The sequence below is a fragment of the Thunnus thynnus genome, chromosome 20 (assembly GCF_963924715.1).
Source record: "Thunnus thynnus chromosome 20, fThuThy2.1, whole genome shotgun sequence".
In the NCBI taxonomy this organism is placed as follows: domain Eukaryota; kingdom Metazoa; phylum Chordata; class Actinopteri; order Scombriformes; family Scombridae; genus Thunnus; species Thunnus thynnus.
In genome coordinates this window covers 13,486,103-13,500,563 of record NC_089536.1, presented here as the reverse complement: position 1 = coordinate 13,500,563, position 14,461 = coordinate 13,486,103, and the positions used below count along the sequence as shown (strand labels likewise).

At 39.9% G+C, this 14,461-nt stretch overlaps 1 protein-coding gene across 4 annotated transcripts in view; it reads right to left on the bottom strand.

The window, feature by feature from the left end:
* Window positions 1-14,461, bottom strand: part of dnmbp (dynamin binding protein) — a 52,483-nt gene that overhangs the window by 13,870 nt on the left and 24,152 nt on the right. The window contains exon 1 of one of the 4 annotated variants that reach the window (XM_067577246.1): window positions 6,014-8,020. The exons of the other annotated variants lie outside the window; for them this stretch is intronic. Coding sequence (XP_067433347.1) covers window positions 6,014-7,820 — 1,807 coding nt within the window. The 5' untranslated portion in view covers window positions 7,821-8,020. Of the gene's footprint in view, window positions 1-6,013; window positions 8,021-14,461 lie in introns of those variants that run through there. 4 annotated transcript variants of the gene reach the window in all.

The window sequence follows — 14,461 nt, the reverse complement described above, 5'->3', positions numbered from 1 at the left end:
GAGCTCCTCTTTGGCTACTGTAACATTTAGTGAGGGTTGTGCTGAATGCAGTAGGAAGGGTCTAGTCCTGTCCAGTCAATTCCAGTTCTGTGATGAATCTGTCTCATGTTTCACAATCTACTGACACTTGACTCAGCTCCTCCCCTGACAGGCTGAACTCTATCAAAATGATTATGCCTTGATTCAACATCTACTCCTCAATCCTCCCTAGTTAACTTGCACTTTGTTTTTTTCATTTTTTAACTCTACAAAACCATCCAAGAAAACCCCAAGAAAAAGTTCTTTCTTTAAAAGATTGGTCGCTTTGTTGCGCAGCTGCAGCAAAAAACAGCTTTCAAATAAAACTCCTCATGTTCTCTAGACAGCATGCTGCACTAATAGCCATGCAAAGTCAAAAGTTTGCCCTGCACAGAGAGCTGTAAGGTCAGACACAATCAGCGCTGTGTGTGCTCTACTCCAAAGTTCACAGCAGAATGCACAGTCGCCCTGGCAACAAGAATAGCGGGGGCCCTCCTAGTATCAAGCCAAGTTTTGGATAGCAGGGAGTGACTTTGCTGAAATGATCACATGGACAACTCTGTGTGTGTGTGTGTGTGTATATGTGTATGTGTGTCTTTTCAGTTGGGACATGAAGCTACTTGAAAATAGGTTCATACAGTTAAATCTCCCCGACTTAAGGAATTGCCAACGCTTGCGGCATATTTACATGACAACCTGCAAGTCATGGCTTGCAATTAATACTGGATATACAAAAAAAATCCATGACGCTGGTAACTGGCTTAAGAAAACAATGTCAGCACAGGCAGAGTAAATATTAGCAAGACTCTTAAAGGTTGTGGCACTTTAACGTATTAACTTTGTGGGTTTTTTTCTTCTCTAAATACATTTCTGTGCACAAACTTTAAAAAAAAAAAAGCTTATATTTACAAGCATCTCTTTCAAATATCCCTTTAAATAAGCACATAGGGGCTTTTATTTGACTGTATTCTTTGCCTTTTGATTTTCTCTTGTACCACCAGCTGTCGAACAAGGTACAGGGTCACTTAAAAGATGGACATAGGGAAGCTTATTCAGTGACATACCATCCTGTTTATCTCCAAGCGACAAATGTCAAAAGGTCACATTCCAGCCTCTGGCAGAATCTCACAGCAACCTCTATGTGATGTTGTCGAGTGTTTCTGCTAATTACAGCCCACTAATCAAACCACACGACTCATTAAGAAAAGCAGGCCCTGTACTGATACATGTAGCATTGAGATGGAAAAATTCTGCTGCTCTAATCATGTGTTTAGTGTCCACTCCTGGACACCAGGAGGTATAGCTTTTCTTGTTTCCAGGTGGATCAGGCTACAATTTAATTAACAAGTTGGATAAATAAGATGCGACAGTGTTGCATACCAAATGTGAGGAAGACTGTGATCTCGGGCTTCCTTGGAATTTCTCCTTTTAATAACGAACAATGTGTAATTACTTTAAGAGGCCATTGGTTTTGCATATGTGCACAGAGAGCCTTAGGAGGGACCGAAACCATTAAGTGAGAGGCCTGTTCACCAAATAAGCTGTACAGTCTTTAAGTTGATGGAGAAGGGGAGGATAATGAGTCTATTGGGTACAGGTGTGAGATACACAGTGGTGCAAAAACATAGTAAAATAAAAACTTTTCAATACTTATAATGGTCATGGATCCACATATTTAAAACACCGCAGATGATGTAAATGCTTCAGGACAAAAAATGATTTACATCTCTTTTTATAAACTTTAACTGTTGCCTAAGAGAATTTAGTTCCTGTGTGGGAAAATACTTGTTCCTTCAGTAAAAACCTGTGTGTGTGAGAACTGCCTTGAGACCACATCTGTTGTCATGTTAATTGTAGGACGAGTTAAGACAAAGATCTGCCTTAGGGCTTTATGAGTTTTCGCATAACTAAATAAGACTGAGACTTGAGTTTGAGCGCAAGAAAAAGATTTCTTTATATTCCTCAAAATACAACCCTGCATGAAATTCATTTTATTGTTAGTAAAATCTTAATGTAAACACCCTCTAACAAGACTATAAACCAAGATGGGAGGCAACTCTGTGCAACTGTAATATTCTATAAACTGAACTGGACAGACACTAACTTGATTATAAGGTTTCAGGCTTCATTCTGCTACTGTTCAAGACTGACCACAGAGGACACATATACTGTGTGTATGAGCATGTAAATAAATTTGTTCCCTAAGCTAATGTCAAGACCAACATTTGTAACCACTGTGACAGCAGCAGTGTTATGACAAATTAACATTCAAACAACTGAAGGCTGAACTTTATCATACTGTGATACACTGACAAAACTGGGGAAAATAACTCTGATAACACTTTTTATGAGGCAATAGAACTTAATCAGGTCAGAAAAACACAACACACTCATCTGACAGGCAGTGAGGGTACAGAAGACAGAGGCTGTTGTACATACAGTGATGTGATTACCAACTAGTTGTTCAGTGTGGTCAGCACAAATCCAAAAAAATAAAAATAAAAATCAGTGGAAGCGACACTGGTCATGGAATTTAATTGTGAGTCTCATTTATAGTCAAACTGCATCTAAACATATCTGTTTTTCACACTCAAATAAGGAGTCACAACCATATATAAACTGTCTATATGACCAACACCTACGTGTGTCTTATCATGAGAAACTTGTTCTGAAGGGAAAGTCGACAAGGTTAAAGATCAGAAGGCTTCATCTTTTCCCACACTTCTACAGAAAAAAACACAGATAAGAGCAGTCTATTGTTACTTATGCAGGTACCAGTAGTATCACCTCACCCTGTACTGAAGTACACAATGTTTTGAACACTGATGTTTGTGTGCTTGTAACAATGATGCTCCCATTTTCAGACACAAGATTTATAACTGAAGCTGAATGTGGTAAATATAAAAATAGCTACTTCCACTGTACTACAGTATGACAAAGATTTCTGTGAAACTCGACATTAACCAAAGAAATATCATATGTTTACCATGTACCAAATTAGCAATTTATATATATGTGTATATATTCATATAATAAATGTAGATGACATTTGTATCATTATCAGACATGATTTGAAAACCTCCAAGAACATAACTTAGTAAAAGAGAGAAGTAACAGGAGCGCTGCTGGTGTCCCTCAAACCACTGATGCTCATGGAGGGGAATAATATTGAAGAAGAGCGGAATAATCATTATTTCAAACCTACCTTGAGTGCCTGGACCTGGATTTTTTATGCCATTTTTTGGTCATAATTCTTCCGCACTTCTTCAACATAACTTACAGGGAGGACTCACACGTCACATGACAGTCTGACCAACAATGACTCATGCAGACTTTTGGACTAGCGAGCTGAATCATTTTTGGCCAACTGACTTTTTTGCTTGCCAGCACTGAGATAAGACGTCTTTAGGGCAACGTTGTCAGACGTTTTGAAATGTCGTCCAAAGATTTCACGTCTTAACTCCTAACACCCCCCCCACCCCACCTCGGCCCACCAATGGCAGTGACTGCTCCAGGATTACAGGGGAAAACACAGCATACGCTGCCTGCAGATCATAGCTGGATGACGACACATTACTTACACACACACAGACGTTCAAACACTGCAGGAGAAGACGTTTTTTAGAAGTTCAAAACTGTGCCCATAACTAGAGTTGTGTTTGTCTGAAACATTAAACAGATTCACCATAGACTGTTTAGCTATCTTTTCATACAAAAAACACATTTTGCTCATGATGTTAGATATACCTACAACATGTTAGTAACAGCAGCACACACACTTATATCATCTAGAACTGTAATAGTTACATAGATGTCAGCTAAAAACATTGATTAGCAGCTGCTGTTTACTAGGCTCTATAGATTTTTTAGTCCCAGAGAGAAGTCCTCTATCTAATACTGGATTAGTGAGAACAAAAGCCTTTATACATGTGTAAGACCCGTTTCAAAAAGCCTCAGCCATCACCTCAATGTCACTGAATCACAGTGTAAGCCCAATAAGCACTACAACGGTATGGCTAATGTTTTTAGCCGTGCAATCAAATGCTTTACTCGGGGCAAAACCCTGACCGAGCTGAAACAGTTTAACAAGATTAAAGGATGACAGGACACTGCAGTAGTAAGTGTGCATATGTGTGTGTGTGTGTTTTGAAAAATGGCGTCATCTCTCACAATAAGCCTCCAAAGGTCTCTCCAACACACACACACACACACACACACACACACACACACACACACACACACACACACACACATTATCAGTCTAGTCTTGCAGAGTGAAGGAGTCAGGCCAGTGCTGGCCACCGCCTGGCACCAGACAGACCCCCGCCATCCACTCACCATGCTGACGCTAGGGATTAATACTTGGACTCCCGAAATTGGTTGTGTGGTGGGGGCCGAGTTGGACTGTGTGTGTGTGTGTGTGTGTGGCCATGCGTGTGTGCGTGTGTGGCTTGTGTGTATGTGTGCGTCTAGGTGACTGGGGGAGGGGTCGTGGGGCGCCACCTGCTTCTTCTCAGACACAATGAATTCAGCCAGAGAAGTGCTCTCTCTTTTTTCGATTCCTCATGAAGACACATACACACACACCTACTTTCCAATGTTGTACTAGATTCTCTTTGTGTTTACAGACTATAATTTTTTATCCGTAAGACCAACTGAAACCCTAATCACCCCATTCCCCCATGTTTATTTTTCCTTGGAGCATTTTGTCCAAACTTTTGGACCAGTCCTCATCACAGAAATTTACTGAGGCTCAATACTTTTCGAGTACCAGTTAACATGTGTCTGTGGCAAGTATTGGAAGCTGGAGTTGAATGTTTGGTCAGATTATTAGGCTCATACTTGATCAGATGTTTCCTGGTATACAGTATATCAACTTTTCTTTAGTCTGTACTTTATTTAGGCAAAGTTCTCTAATTTGCATTGATGCACTGAGCAGATTTTCACTTTTTATTCAAATAAAGGGTTAAAACATGTTTGTGTTCCCCAAACACAGATTTTGAAAAAATACTGTTTTGGTACAAGTGCCAAAACTTCTATTTAATTGGAGTCAATATCAAAATATTTTACACAGTACGCAACTCTATATTTTACAGTTTGGTAATGTTTTGCATCATCCTCTGCTTTTTAAAACATGTCTCGCAATCACAAACTCCAAACTTAGGTTAAAATAACAGATAACAGAAGTTCTCTAAGTTAACTTGAAGAGGTTCTGTAACATTAACACTGAAATGTATATAGTAAATAAAGATAAGCTTTGTATATCAAATACACTATCAGCTCCTTTGTAAGTTGAGATCCTTAACATCTTAACTTCAATCTTTGGTGTAGAAGTATTTTGTCTGAGTGTTTTAGTGTATTTCTTTCTGGAGAAAACAGCCAAGACTGTGAAAGACTGACCTTTCAGTCATGCAAGAACTGAACAGACAAGTTATGGGTGAGCATAGCATCAGTGATGCAGAGTATGGCAGCACACAGGAAAACTACAGACAGAGAGAATGAGAAAAAAAACACAAACCCACAAGACCTGTTATTCAGGTTCTTATGCCTACAAATACCTCACAGTTTCCCTTCCTGAGAGATAGGTGATACTGACACATACACACACACAAACACACACACTGGTTAAAGCAAGCACTTTCTAAGGAGGGGAGTGATAGTCTGGCCAGTCAGCACTTTGAAGCCCCCAGCATTGATTAGACGAGTGGCTCTAGAGGTCAACAATGATAAGACCCGAGACACCAAAGACTGTTGACATCCTGTTTTATCTTCTAGGGTTGCAAATGAGGACACCTTCAAACCATAGGTCCTCTTTTGTTTTTCAAGATCTGTTTAGTAAAGTGAAGTTGTACCCAAGCCTTTCATCTTATTGCGGACTGGTGTAAACCCTCTGAAAATAAGATTTAGAATTGATCTGACAGACATAAGAACCTCATGCTTTGGGAAGACAACATGTGGAGCACCTTCTCACACATGACAACATGTCAGTGTTTACCTTGATTCTGCTTCCTGTTGGTGGCGAACTGTGACTTTCGCAGGGAGCTTGGAGCAGTCTTCCTGTAGAAGCTGTTGCGATCTAGTGAGCCAACATAAACAGGCTTGCGACCCCGTTTTGTACCTGTACTCCCAGCACTCGACTCATATCCTTTTTCCTGCTCGTCGCTGTGCCTGTATATAACGGGATCCTCAAAGGAGCGCATTTCCCTGAGCACCAGTTTTTGGTTCTGCTGCTCAACCCATTCCTCACAGTGTGTCTTGCGATCTTTTTTAGGGTATTCCTCATATCGCGAATCACTGGATATTGAACGTAAATCTCGATATCTGTCTCGGGCTTTGTAGTGGGAATGTCCTCCTTCCCTGGATTCATAGGGGTCAATCTCTGTTCGATTGTGGCGGTCTTCATTCTCGTGGTCGTAGTGGTCCACTGACCTCAACTCATAGTGCTCCTTTGCTTTGTAGTTGTCCCTCCTTCTGTGGTTGTAGTGCTCATCTCTCCTGTCATCACCTGTATCCTTGTATCTGTTGTACCGGTAGTGGTCCTTCTCCTTATAACCATAGTGCTCGTCTATTTCAGAGTCATACTGGCCCCTTCCTTTACTGGGGTAAGTTTCCTCATCCCTTCGATTATAAACATCCCTGTCTTTGTACAAATATTCTCTGCGATCATGCTGATCCTCGGCACGCCGGTCATAGTAATGGTCCTTATGTTTTCGCTCATCATAGTAGTGGTCCTCCTCTCTACGTTGGTAGTAGTCCTTTTCTCTATGACGTTTACTCTCTTTAGAGTCATAATAATCCCTGTCTTGTTCATAGTAGTGATCATTGTCCCTGTAATTGTCTCTGCGAGTATAAGTGTCCTTATGATCATAGTATTCTTCATACTCACTGTTGTAGCTGTCATGTCCTTTGAGATCATGTTTCCGGTGTTTCCGGTTTTCATAATATTGCTGTTCTCTGTCATCATAGCGTTCATCGTATTTCCTGTCATAATGATCCCTATACTTGTATTTGTCCTTATGCTCACAATCTGTGTAGTCTCTGTGACTCCTGTGACCATAGCGTTCATCATAATGGTCATTTTCTCGAACATAATTGTCCCTTCTTCTTCTATCCTCATCCAGTTGACCAGGTCCTTCTCGACTCCTGAAGTCATGGTTGTCTTTTTGTTGTGGCACTCGGCTGTAGTCCTGCTGACTGTAATCCTCTGGGCCCTGGTAGAAACAATGTTTGCCTTTCCATTCAGATATCCTCAACTCTAGGTGACCATCTTCTGAACCAGGGTGAAAGTAAACATTCTGGCCTTGAGGACTCTTGTCTGTGAAAGCTGCCTTGTGCCGCTCATCATATTCCCAGCTGGGTTGGTGGGAGACATTGCCCTGTATAATTTGAGCTTGGTTCTCCCATTGTACAGGCCATGGAGGTGCTACATGCACAGGAGGCGGCATTGGTCCCCCTGCAGCCACCATTGCCTGTCTATGAACAGGCATCATGCTGGCATGTACTGGCATAGGGCTGCCTGAAGCTGGAATTGGGTCACCAGGACTTGCTATCATCACTGGTCCCTGTGGCTGGCCAGGAGGAATTGCTCCATACCCAGGATATCCAACCTGTTGCTGCTGAAGCTGCAGTTGCTGTAGTTGCTGAAGCTGTTGTAGATGAGCCATCCTCTCCCTCTCTTTGGCCCAACCAGCATCCCCCAACTCCTCCACACTCTTCCCTCTCCTTACCGTGGCACCAGCTGCATAGTTCCAGTCCACCGGGCCAAACATGGCTGGGTTGCCATAGACCACAGGGCTCTTCATGGTCCTTGCTGTTTAAATCAGCCGTACCTGAGCTGATACGGTTTCTTGTTCAACGTGGCTTATTCTCTCTCTCCAAAATCCTGCATTCCATAACAAAGTGCTGTGGGAGACTCCACCTGTCAGGCATATTGCCTGTAACTCTCCCACTTGTTTTCTCTTCTCCACTGCCTCAGCAGGACTGCCTGGCCCCAACGCCTCCTAGCCCTCAGCATAACTGAATCGTACCCTCCCTGTAGCCATCTCAGCGAATCGTGGAAGGAGAGGGGGGTAGGGAGGGGCCTCCTTGGGTTAATGATTCAGTGGAGTCACATGAGTGGAGGATTAGCCCAAAAGCCCCTCCCATTGTTTCAATTGGCTAGTACCTCTGTTTGCAGGAAAACAGTCTGCCTGGAGAGATTTCTTTGATGGAAGATGGAGACTAACTTCACAATTTGCCTTTGAGGGGCCACAGTCTTTGGCACCAAATGCTTTTTTTCACTGCCATGAACAATCCTCCATCCTTCCTTGTATCCTGTTTCCTCTGTTTTTGCTATTTCCTGTGGTTTTCATTGCCATGTTCAACAAGTCATTAATGCTGGCTGCAGTGGCTGAAGCAATAATGCAACCCATTCCTGTCTGTGTATACAACCAGCTCTAACTTTCATATTCTAACTTCCAATGCTGGTCCAAAGGCCATGATATTTGTGGACAAACTGAAACTGTGCAAGAAACTGACCTCAGCCCTACATTTCAGGGAGGAGCAAAGCTTTTACACACAAAGATGTCCACGTGATTTTGTTTCAAACAAGTTTTCCACTTTGGAGAAATGACTGATTGAAAGAGGAGTGTGCAAAAACAAGTAAGAGGGAAAGATCTAAGTAAAGGATTTATTATACTATTTTGGTAGAGCAACTGAGTCTGGGGAGTGAAAGATACACAGCCTGATTAGAACAGAAACCTGAATAAGTAGTTGCTGGTGTGTACAATGAGCTATTGTTGAAGACTGTCCCCACTCTCTCTCTCACTAGAGACATGATCTTTTAGTGTGAGAAAAAACTCAGGCCTATTCATAAAGCTGCAGTATAATACATCCCTCCCCCCGCACTCCATGAAAAGAGGCAGGCACTAAAAAAACAGGTTTAAAGGAACTGCATACATTTAAATGCACGGGATACACACAGACACACATGTGAGACAGTGTAAATTTAGCTAGCACTTGTGTGTTCTCTGAATGCCAATGTTTTTTTCATAATTTGGACTTTGCGTAAAATCCACTTCCTTATTTGATTAAACTTGCATCAAGTTAGCCCAGCTTGGACGAACCTTATCACAAACCAGGAGAGAAAACATAAAGGTGTAAAATAAACTGACAACATGGAAACAAGCCTCTTGCTTGAAAAAAAGCACTTTACTAACAAAATTCGTGGAAACAAAGAACAGCCAAAATAATAAACTAATAAAATAACAAATTTGACACAAGCAAAGACACTTTACGTTCTATGTTTATGCAACAATATGTACTGTTACTAAATGATATTATTAGGAGAAAAATACTGAAAATCATTGTTAAGATGCACACTTTTGCAGAGAACCAGCCAAGACACATCAGATGCAGTTTCGAAAGGTAAGGCTGAGCATAAAAATCTTACTTAGACATTGTTCTTTTCTTATGTAAGACTGTTTAATTATCGGTGTTCAACATCTCAGCTTTCAGTGGCAGAACACGATCGAAACTGCTCGTTTGTGTACGTGCGTCAACTGTAGGAATGTCAAATACAGCATTCCTTTCCGTGGTTGTGTTAGCAGATGTAAATGAAGCTGTCAAATGCTTGATCAAAACTCAGCACATCTAGAGAAAGTGGTGCGATGTACAAGAATAAGGTCATATATCAAACTGTCTGCAGCCTAGAAGTCTCCAAGTTTGCAAGGCTGACTGAGGGAAACCTGAAGCTGAAACAGATCCTGAAAACAGTGTTAAATAGATCAGGCTGTGGAGTCATGGAAGCTGAGGGAGGCGTTTTAATAGTGGGTTTAAAGAATTAGAGGAGGCTGAAGGTCAAAGAGCTTAAACAAGAAAAGAGGAAACAGAAAGATGTGGTACAGGCAGAAAAACCTGCATTAGTGTGTAAAAGAAAGCTGTTTATGACCACATTTCACAAATATTAACAGAGGCTTTATCAAGTTATACTGTATGTGTCATTTCATATCAGCCATTATATGATGCATTTACAAGCATACTGTGTAATACTTGGGCACAGGATATCTGAAAATCTGCTGTAAGGCACATAGAGCATAATGTAATGTATGATAAAAGTGTTTTTTGTAACTTTGTGCCAAAGATTCATCCACTGAAACTTTAACACAGCCATGCTGGGCTGGCAATAAGTCAATATTATTATCTATCAGCCTTAGGAGGAAAAGTAATGTGATTAAATGATCACATCAAGCTCATGATTTTGCTGTCCAAAATTGTTTGTTGTCCAAATTATTATATGATTCTGAATAAACTGTAATCCAAATCTAGCTAAATCAGATTTATTTTCTACTACTACTTGATCTGAGCACTGCTTTTGATACAGTTGATCACAAAATTCTTTTGAATAGACTGATGAATCACATTGGACTGTCACTTCTCCAAAACCTCCAAAATAACCTGTGGGGTTCCCCAAGAATTAATTTTAGGGCCACTTCTTTTCAATCTACCCCTTGGTGATGTCATCAGGAGCCATGGCATCTCTTTCCATAGTTATGCCGATTTTATGCCGATTTTATGCCGACTTTATGCCGACTTTATGTCGTCATGTCTCCTGATGACACAGCACCAATTGAATCCCTTCTAAAATGTATTTTAGATGTTAATGTCTGGATCTCACAAAATGTTTTACAGCTCAACCAGGATAAAATTAAAATTTTAGTCATAGATTCTAAAGCTGAGAGAGAAACTCACCTCAAAAATATTTAAAATATTGCTAAAGTTTGACCATTTCTCACAGAGAGAGTAATGCATGCGTTTATATCAAGCAGGCTGGACTACTGTCATGCTCTCCTATCTGGTCTACTCAAAAAGTTACAATTCAGCTACAGCTGATTCAGAACAGGACCAGAAGGAGAGAACACATTACACCTGTTTTAAAGTCCTTACATTGGTTGCCTGTCAGTTTCCATGTTGATTTTAAAATTCTTTTACTTGTTTTTAAAGCTCTTCGTGGTCTTGCATCGACATATATGCCTCACATACTTCACACGAAGTGTATGAACCAGTACGGTCCTCTGACACAAGTCTGTTAGTTGTTCCAAAGTGCAAAGTGCACGACTAAAATCTTTGCTGAAGCAGCTTTTATGCTCCGAGCAGCTGGAACAGCCTGCATGAGGATCTGAGAGCAGCTGGACTTAAAACCTGCCTCTTCAGCCTTTTGATTAAAATGGTTTATAGACATTATTTACTTTATTTTATTAATTTATCTTATTGTATTTATGTTGTCAAATTTTATTCTATCTGTTATTTTATTATCATTAATATTATTAAATATATTTTTTATCCCTCAATTTAATGTCTTTGTTTTGCTTTGTCTTTATAATCTGTTTTATCTAGTTTTTTAGCTTTTATTTCACTCTATTTTACTACTATTACTCTTATAGCTTTTAAATCTATTTTATTAGCCTACATTTTTATTTTTCTCACATGCATTGGTCTCAAATTGTTTCCTTTTGTTTTCGGCCTACACTTGTTCTGTCTTATTATCGGCTTGTCAGTCACCTGTGAAGCACTTTGAACTGCATTAACCTGTATGAAAGGTGTTATACAAATAAAGTTTGATTGATTGATTTTCAAGTGAGGAGTTTTGTCAGATGTAATTCATGGCAGAATGCAGCACATTCAGCTGATTCAATTTGATTGTTCAGTCTGGGATTGTGTATACATTAGCCATATTGTGATAGATACACTGCAAATATTGGAAAAATTCAGCCATACAAATTCCTAGAGCCATTCACACACACAGACAATACCTGGGAATAATCACACAGAATGTGAAACCTTTGTCACCCTTTTCATCCTAAAACACTTTAATTCACTCGCTCAGATAGGAAAGTGAAGGAAAACTTCAGAGTCTCCTCTTGTAAGTATTTTAAATTAAAACAATTAATACCAGATTCATACTGCATATATTAAGATATTTAAGATACAGCATTTAAGATATCAAAATTGATTCTGTCTGTTCTGAGTTAAAATAATACACCACTATCAGCCTCTTTGAAGACTTTGAGCTGCACAGTGAAGTGCAGACGTAGCCCAGTGTTGAAGTTACTCCCTGCCTTGCAACAATAAGCTGCCATTGTATCTCAAAAGTCACATTCAGGAACACACCCTGCAAAAGCACAGAAGAACATTCACTCCTGTGTGAGCGAGTGTGTGTGTGTACACATGCATAGCAATAGATGACAAACACATTTCTTGCACCAAAGATCCCAAGAGCATACTTGATAAGTACACACCCTTTTGTGAGAGAAGCATTAAAAGTGAAAACAATGGGAAACTTAATATCCTACAAACATATCCTACTACAAGCTGTTGTGTCAGACTAATGTGTTAATAATTACCATATCAAACATTTTGTGAAGGGAGTGTTCTTGGCTGTTTCCCATCCTGGCGCTTAATTCTAACTATTATAAATCATGCTACTATCTTAGCCCATTTCCACATCCAAGAGTGAGGCAACTATCAAAGGACAAGAAGATGCAATCTTAGATTTCACTGTTGTGAAAGAAGGGTGAGAGGATTCCTGAACTGTGTTGAATGAATGGAAACTATGTGGTTGTATGACCCTATGAGGCACCTGTGGCCATTGGAACCTGTTCCTGCCCTAAGGCTGATTCTTTTCATTGACAGACATAAAGATTGCCAGCAACAAGTAAGGATTTGAGTAATTTAAACGCAACAAAAACAGAAACAATTAACACTTATATGTATTTAATGATTAATAGTATAATGACAAACAAGTAAGGGAAAAGTATTAAATTAGAATACACTGGAGTCATCTAATTTATTACATCAGCCAGATGAGCTTAGAGCAGACAACAATAGCCTGAACTGTAACTGTTTGTGAAAGTCACAGTTCTGACTGAATCATTGGGACACTTAGTCATTAAAAGAACATGTTATCAGTGTTTCTTCAATAGGCGTGAAATGGATCTGATTCATTGATGATAATGTAGGATGGGACAAATTTGCATTACAAAGCAGCCTGGTTGTTGCTGTGAATGGCAGTGATTAGACTGAAAGCTTCTAAACGAATGGGGAACATTTGTGGGTGTGAGTGTGTAGATAGAAAGGAAGACAGTGACGGACGTGAGTCAGTCAACTTGGCTGTCAGAAAGCTGATAAAAGGACATTCATTGCCAAGCGACAAGGAAATCAGCAGAATTATTGATGCAGAACCACTGAGGGAGGACTGAGTGATAAAGATAAAATCCAAGAACAGAAGAAAAAATGAGAAACTTTTCATAGATAAAATAACAATAACACAATGATGCAAAAATAACATAAATCTAATATAACCATGAAGCAGTCTTGCTCATTGATTTGCAGCATTGCCTCCATTGGCCTAACACACCCGGAGACATTAAAGTGACAGCTACCTGTTAATCGATCAACAGGAAATGAGTCAGCAACGAAGCTATTTTGATAACTGATTAATTGTTTGTCATTGTCATTTACCAGGTAAAATAATCACTAAAGATTTGGTGGTTCCAGGCTCTCAAATGTGAGAATTTGATGCTTTTCTTTGTCTTAACATTATAGTTAATGGGAAATATCTTTTGGGCTTTGGACTGACAGAAAAAACAAGACACTTGATGATCTCAGCTTGGGAAAAATTTGAAAGGCATTTTTTGAGTGAGTTTTCTGATGTTTTACAGAAGAGATTAAATTCAATCAAATAAATTAATCAATCAAAATTAAGAAAATAATCAACAGATTAATTTATATGATAATAATCATTGCAGCCCAAACACACAGTATGGTAAAATCTCTGACAAATGATATAACAAATGTATATCATCTCTAGGTTTATATTGTCTTATCGCCAAACCCAAGAACCGGTGTTCAGGGAATATATCCTTGATGTTTTTAATGAACCAAAACCAAGACTTCATGTTCCTAACACAGTCAAAATGGTTAAAAGTGAACAACTCATTCAACAATTCATATTTCCAACCTGCTTACCTAATACAAAGTTGAGCCCATATGGGCAAACTCAACAACTATCAATGCCCTTGAGCAAGGCACAAAGCCAACAACTGCTGCACTTGCTCAGTGAGTAGAGAATTACAGGCTACTAGCAAAAGTGATGCTGAGAAACAAACAGCATGCATGTTCAGTCAACGCAACACCGACTGTCAAATAGCAAAACAGTCCAATAAATAACCAAATGAGCACCAACCAAAATTCAGACGCAACTCAAGCCTACCTGCCACTCTGTTAGATCTGGCCTCCCGAGCGAGTGCAAGCAGTGTGGAGAGGTGTGCCAGGGGCCATGTCACAGCTCGCCACAACCACACTTTGGGTCCCGCCATGCTAAGTCCTTCGCCACTACTGCAGAAATCCCCAAACCACACCCAATGTCTTCTCAATCCATTTGAAAAAGAACAGATGATGGAGGAAA